The 7295-nt window shown below is 36.9% G+C and overlaps 1 protein-coding gene across 2 annotated transcripts in view; it reads left to right on the plus strand.

The window, feature by feature from the left end:
- The window catches only part of LOC113510123 (exportin-7-A), a 29704-nt gene extending 23835 nt beyond the window's left edge, over nucleotides 1-5869 (plus strand). For both annotated transcript variants that reach the window (XM_026893546.3, XM_052901263.1), the window contains exons 22-24: nucleotides 409-515; nucleotides 1440-1654; nucleotides 2880-5869. In XM_026893546.3, coding sequence (XP_026749347.1) covers nucleotides 409-515; nucleotides 1440-1654; nucleotides 2880-2982 — 425 coding nt within the window. In that variant the 3' untranslated portion in view covers nucleotides 2983-5869. The remainder of the gene's footprint in view (nucleotides 1-408; nucleotides 516-1439; nucleotides 1655-2879) is intronic.
- The last annotated feature ends 1426 nt before the right edge of the window (nucleotides 5870-7295 follow it).

The raw sequence follows: 7295 nt of genomic DNA on the forward strand, positions 1-7295 counted from the left end.
GACACTGGCAGGTAAAATTTTTTTTTTAGTATGGCAACTCTTAACCCTATCTCGGTTTTTTATAGATAGATAGATAATCTTTATTACCAGTAATAAAAATAAAAAAAAATCAACAATAAAAAGAAAAAAAAAACAATTAATGTTGCTGGTTGCTGGAGCCGCCTCAGCTGTTGCTATATATGTACAGCTCCAGCGAGATGTACCTATATAGCGCTGATTTACAGGCGGCCCCTTAACTCCTTTACCTTTAGCATGCGTGCAGGTCGCCAATACCTATTTCTCGGATAGGAAAATCAACACGCTTAACAACACTTTTTTTATTGGTTTGGTTGTATATTTATTGTTTTTATAAGTGGTACAATAAAGTAAATAAATAAATAAGTGAATGCTTTTACTGTATGTGTGCAGCTAGCAACAAAGTTACGAACCCGCGACAGCCGCCGCCGCAGACAAGCAACATGTTCATAGAGGTGCTGCAGCGGCGGCCCGAGATCATGCAGCAGCTGCTCGCCACGGTAGGGTATACTTCCAGTTCAGTCGAGCCATCGCAACCTGCACAATGACAAATGTATAATTATAAATAATTCCGATTTTGACTATTTAATATTTAATAAAGGCCGGCAGCGCACCTACCAGAGGGAGACTTTGTACAAAAGTCGATTGCTTGGGTACCTCTGTCCCATTCGTGTTTCTACCGTAAAGCAGTTGTGCTTGCATGGCTGTGTTTCGGTTTTGAAGGGTGGGATATGGCGTGAATTTACAGGGTACAGAGGAATAACACCTGAGTCCTCAGGAATGGCAACGCATGGGGGTATCGTGGGCGAAACAGTATACTCTGTTATGTCCATGGTACTGCTCATGTGTATAAGCGACGGTTACCACTTTCCATCTGGTGGGCCGTCAGCTTGTTTGCCATTCTAAATTGTATAAAAAAAAAACCTGCAATGCCTTTGGTGGTGTGGGTGATTATGGACGGCGGTAGTTACTTACCATCAGGTGAGCCGCATGCTCGTTTACCCCTTTTGTTGTAAAAAAAATTGTGATTAATATTTAGTAATTATTGCCGTGTAGTCCCGGCATAGAATGGGCCACCACTCCCATTCCCGTGGGTGTCGTAAGAGACGACTAAGGGAGGGCGAGAGATGGACAGTAGCGTCTCTCTTAATACATCACCAAAGCCTAACTGCGGTTGCCAATCCCAAAACGTGGCAACTACTAGCTAAACGATTATTAATTAAAACATCTAATATTGTGTCTAAAAAAGAAGTTGACCCTGGTATTGCAGGCGTTCATAGGCTACGGTAACCGCTTACCATCAGGTGGCCCGAATACTTTTTTTGCCACATCAGTGGTATAAAAAATATATTATCCTTTATAAACTCCCCCCTCCCTCTTCTACTCTGGAAGGCAAGCTTAAATAAGCCAAATATGTATTGCAGGTATTGAACGTGATTATGTTCGAGGACTGCTGCAACCAGTGGTCGATGTCGCGGCCGCTGCTCGGCCTTATCCTCCTTAACGAGGAGCAGTTCGCGAGGATTCGCGGCGAGATGATCGCGCAGCAGCCGCGCGACAAGCAGCCGCAGCTCGCGCAGTGGTTCAACGGGCTAATGGCCGGCATCGAGCCCAACCTACTCACCAAGAATAGGGACAGGTCTGTCTCTTCGAAAAGTAGGAGGTTCTCAGAGAGATGTTTTATTACCAATAACAATCCTCATCATATCATGAGCCTTTAACTGTCCACTGCTGAACATAAGCCTTTGCCATTGGGGGGTCTTGCCAGTAGTTGCCACGCTTGGCAGCGGGATTGGCAACCGCAGTTAGGGTTTAGATATGTTTTAAGACGGACGCTGCAGGCCATCCCTCGCCTTCCCTTAGTCGCCTCTTACGACACCCATGGGAAAACAAGGGGTGACCTATTCTATGCCGGGACCACACGGCGACCAATAATAATACCAATAACAATCATTAAAGGTAAAATTAAACTATAATAAAAATAAAAAGCAACCAGCAAGATGGTTGCTGGTTGCTGGAGCCGCCTCAGCTGTTGCTGTCTATGCACACCTCCAGCGAGATGCACTTATCTCTTTCTCTCTCTTCGTCTGCTTCATTGCTGAAGGTCGTGTCCTTGAAAGCTGTCTGTTGCCTCTCTTACTGCACTTGTGCACCATTGTGCTGCAACTTTAGCCTTCGTGCGGGTCGCCAATACTCATTTATCAGATGGGAGACTCAATATACAGACCAAAAAGTAAAAAAAAAAATTATAGCCAAATATTTTATGTTTATTTTTTTTATGTATGTTATCTCATAACTCCGTCGGTTGTGAACCGATTTGAATAATTTTTGTTTTGTTTTAAAGGATATACATACGGATTGGTTCTGTAGAAATTTTATCAAAATCGGTTCAGCAGTTTAGTTTTTAAATCAAAATAACTGGTTTTTTCACAATTGAAATCTGTTTTTGTGGGACACGATTTTTAATTTTTTTTATGTCTGTCATCTTAGAATAGCACATTTTTGGACATTTTTAGCACATTTTTGGATTTATTTTTTTTATACAGAAGAATAAGGGTACAGAGGAATAACACCTGAGTCCTCGGGAATGGCGACGCATGGGGGGTATCATGGGCGAAACAGTATACTCTGTTATGTCCATGGTACTGCTCATGTCTATAGGCGACGGTTACCACTTTCCATCAGGTGGGCCGTCAGCTATTTGCCATTTTAAGTTGTATAAAAAAAAAATACCAAGAAGGTGGCAAATAAGCATATAACTCGTCCGATGGTAAACGACCACTGTAGCCTATGGACGCCCGCAACACTAGGGGAGACATAATTTCCAACAAACGTGGAAATTTTGTATTTTTTGTTTTTCACAGATTCACACAAAACCTATCGATGTTCAGACGGGACATCACCGATCTCATCAGAGGCGCCTCAGTCAACATGGGCGGCTCTGTCAACGACATGATGACGTCGTAACACCCCGGCCGCGGCACGGAGGACGTTCCCGAGTATGACGATGTGTTCGTTATGTGAAGTTGTTTTGTAGGTAAACTCGACACACCACTGTCACATCCACTAGGCGTAGGCGTTCCCGAGTATGATGTGCAAATCGTATACGCATCGGGAATTGTTTAAATTTGAAATGTGAGTATGCATTTTCGATCGTAACGGACGAATGTTTTGAATATGGAATGAGATATGTTTTTTAATCTGTTAAAATAATTTTACGCGAATTTATAGGTTTTTTTTTGTTATTGCTATATTTACAGATGTCTGTGACTACGTTTGAATTTGAAAATGGAATAAAATTAGAACTATCTAATATTCTAGCGGTTGATGACGTAAATCAATATGATGAACTAGTAATAATAAGTATTAATAAATCATTTAAAAAAATATATAATTCTAAACAAAGCGGGCGTTCTCGAGTATGATTTCATTTTAGGACCAAACTTTCAGCGTTCCCGGGTATGACGACGGCCATCTGTTGAGTCTTGATAATATTTTAAGTTATCCTATTTTTTTGTCTACATATACCCATAAAATGTTGAACTATGTGATGTCTGACCGAGTGACATTCCACATGATGTAAATTGACGCGAGTCTGTATGGATTTGTATGGAAAATGTATGAGACGGGCAATTGACATGCAAATAATATTGTGTAAAGTGAAATTGTGAATGTTATGAATCAATAGGTTCCTGTATCAAATAGTATTGAGAAATTGTATGGGAGATATCACCATAGTCGTAGAATACTGACGGATCTTTATACGTAATCTTTGTCAGATCCGTCAGTATTCTACGACTGTGACGATATGTTGTTATAGCTACAATAATGTAACCGTAGATTTCACAGTTTAACTTGGGTTTTAAAGTCACAAATACAGGGCCAAATTAACTATATTAAGGAAATACATGTTTCGCTCTAATATAATCTAAGAAAAAAAACTATTACAGCCGAATTAACCATATCAGGGTACCTAGACAATCTGAACAAACATAAACCCAGACAGTCTGCACAGGTACCTCTGTCCCATTCCGTGTCTCCATGTGTTCCGGTTTGAAGGGTGAGATATAGCTATGAAATTACAGGGTATGGAGGCATGAATAGTCCTCAAGAATGGCAACGCATGGAAAGGAATCATGGGCGAAACAGTACACTCTGTTATATCCATGGTACTGTTCGTGTCTATAGGTGACGGTTACCACTTTTCATTAGGTGGGCCCTCAGCTTGTTTGCCATTCTAAATTGTATAAAAAAAAACCTGCAATGCCTTTGGTGGTGTGGGTGATCATGGATGTTTGCCATTCTAAATATGTTAAAAATAAAAAGTTATTTCCATGCTCCTTGCAAAGTAAATTCAAGTCTAATTTCTCTTACTATTTGGTACTTATATAATGTATCTAGAGGCTTACAAATGCGTGTAATAATATGTGAATTCAATTGTCTTTTTTTTTTAATTAACAACCTTAATTAAAATGAATTATTAACAAAATTAAAGATTTTTAATAAAAAATATTTTTTTCTGTAGTAGGTAGGTATGTTTTGTGATTGTCATTATGTCTTTGTGGATTTTGATGATTCCTTTTTTTTATCGAAATAAGTAATATCCTTCACGTATAATTGAAGATTTTTTGTCGTAAAACTTAATTCAAAACAGTCAGTTGCTTTAAGTATTAAAATATTGCACTATTTTCCACTTTTCTCTTCAAATTTTGAGCTATATAATATAATATGGATGCCTCTCCAAAATCCAAAGAATTAAAAATGTGTGAGTAATATTTCCAAGGTTCCGACCGAGGGATATAATACTCCTCCGTCCGGACCGCTACTTAAGACGTTTCCTCACAAACACGAAAAGAGCGGCGCGTCTGTACATGGACACGCACGTTGAAGGAAGACAGAGGGGCGTGCCATGTTAACGTGGACAATTTATAAATATGAATTAATTACTTTAGTATTTTGGAAATATTCTCTTTAGAATATCACATATTATTCCACGTGATTGTACATGGTTTTGTAGTGGTACACTGGTCATAATGAATTTTGTGTTCCATTCATGAAGTGGCCGTAAGTTTTCACATCGTTTCGCGTTTAATCCTATTTATCGCGTTCTCTTTCCATTTCCTTTAAAACGACAGAGACACGATTGTACGCCATTAGCAGTTCTATATTTTGGCTGTGCTTTCTTATGTTGAATTGCTCTTTGGCGGGAAATCGTTGTCGACTTTTCTTAATCGAACAGAAAAGCAGATAGGTATACAGCCGAAACTCGTAGGTACTATTCTTAATCTATGATAAGCATAGATTAAGAAAGTACTATTTTAGTGTTTGATTGGATTCGTCAGATCATTCTAATTATTTTTGGATATTTTTTTATATATTTATATATTTTAGTATTTTAATTTGGTTATGATTATTCTTTGTCTTGTTAATTGTATTGTCAAATATTTCATATTTATTTGTAATCAAGTAATGGTAATAGTATTTGAATGTTACGATGTTAATATAATTGCTGTTCTTAAATTGTTGCATGTCTGATAGGGTATAAATTCAAAGCAATGATTACTGCTATATGTATGTACACAGCAATAAAATTCTATTCTGTTCTATTCTATTCTTTTTTATTCTATTCTATTCTGTTCTATTCTATTCTATTCTATTAAAATGGAGCGCCAAAATCAGATTTTAAAATTGGATGTGACAACTTACGGCTTCTTCATCTGTAATGAGTTTTTTTTTCCTATAGCGATATATTATGGTAGATGTGAGGTATATGAATATGATTTTCCTAGGTCAGTGAGCGCGCGGGCACCTTGTAAATAAATACATAAATAAAATGTGATTTGTACAAAGCAGAGTAATGTTTTATTTCTATATTACCTTATTACAATTCTACCTAATTTCTTTATAAGTTGTTTTTTTCTTTGATGGATGATATTGGAATGGTAACACCGCCTGTACCATCGGTATACGCTGGCGGGGCATCAGTGAGGGATGATAGGTGAGGATGAAGGAGGTCAGTCAATCCAACTTGAAGAATTTGACAAGAATTAGCCACGATGATTTCTAAGGGGAATCGCAGGGAGATCAACCTGATATATATATATATATAGTATATTGCCAGTAATGGCCCTGTTTGATCTACTAACGATACCTGTCCCAAGTAAGCTTGTTACCTATAATATAATCTGCGATTACTAAATATAGAAATGATGGTAGCGCGATTAGTTCCTAATAGTGACATAGAGCATTGCTAGCAATATACCCAACCATCTATCATGGTTAATTCCTGATGAAATCGTCATGATGGGCTAACTGGCCTGTTTTCATTCTCATCTATCACCCTTCACTGGTGCTCCGCCAGCGTATCCCGTTAGCGCAGGCGGGGTTATCATACCATTTCCATTCATCAAAAAAAAAAGTCCATTATCACCCATTAAAAAATAGCAACGGAGACTAACCTCTCCATTATTAAGAATTCCTTTCTACCCAGTTCTAATTATTGCTACTTAATTGTCAGAGGTGCTACTTATCAGAGAATTGCAAAGATTGTTAATCCCAAAGATTTAATTCCTTATTCTTAGGTTAACCCGTTACTTATTCTTATTAAAGTAGTAATAACAATATAAATGGATGTGGTATCCTTAATCTTTAAAGGTTCATCTAACCCATATAGGGTATAAAAGAAAAACATTTTTGCTACGTAATATCCACCTTAATTTGTGCATCTACTACACCTTTATTTAGTAACCTTTATTTTTTTATAATTAGCAACTCTAAATAGTCGCACGTAGTTTCAAAATGTTGAATTATTGATATGGATATTAATAGATAAAAAATAGTACGTGAAAGATCGATAATGATTAACTTATACTTTTTTTAATATTTGTGTGATGAAGATTAATATATTCCATAGATTTATTAAAATGTTCTTATATTCTGTCTCTATTATCTAAACTGCAAATTAAATAGAGAAATAATAAAAAAAAATATATACGTTATTCATCATTTACGGATAACCTAGTCTAAAATTTTTTTGTTAACCTGTATTATAAACCATAGATTAAGTAATCACTATTTTATATAGGAGTTGGCACTGTTGTAATATTAACGAAACTAGAATATATTTATGCAACCTAGAAGAATTAACATTACAAAATAAATGGAGATTATTTTGTTTAATTATTTATAATTAGCAATCCAGTCCCGCTTTGCACAGTTAAATAGAATATTGAAAAATCATGTATAGCTTACGTTACTTGTTGATAATGTAGCTTGCGATA

The sequence above is a fragment of the Galleria mellonella genome, unplaced genomic scaffold (genome assembly GCF_026898425.1).
Source record: "Galleria mellonella isolate WM207_F2 unplaced genomic scaffold, CSIRO_AGI_GalMel_v1 utg778, whole genome shotgun sequence".
Lineage (NCBI taxonomy): Eukaryota > Metazoa > Arthropoda > Insecta > Lepidoptera > Pyralidae > Galleria > Galleria mellonella.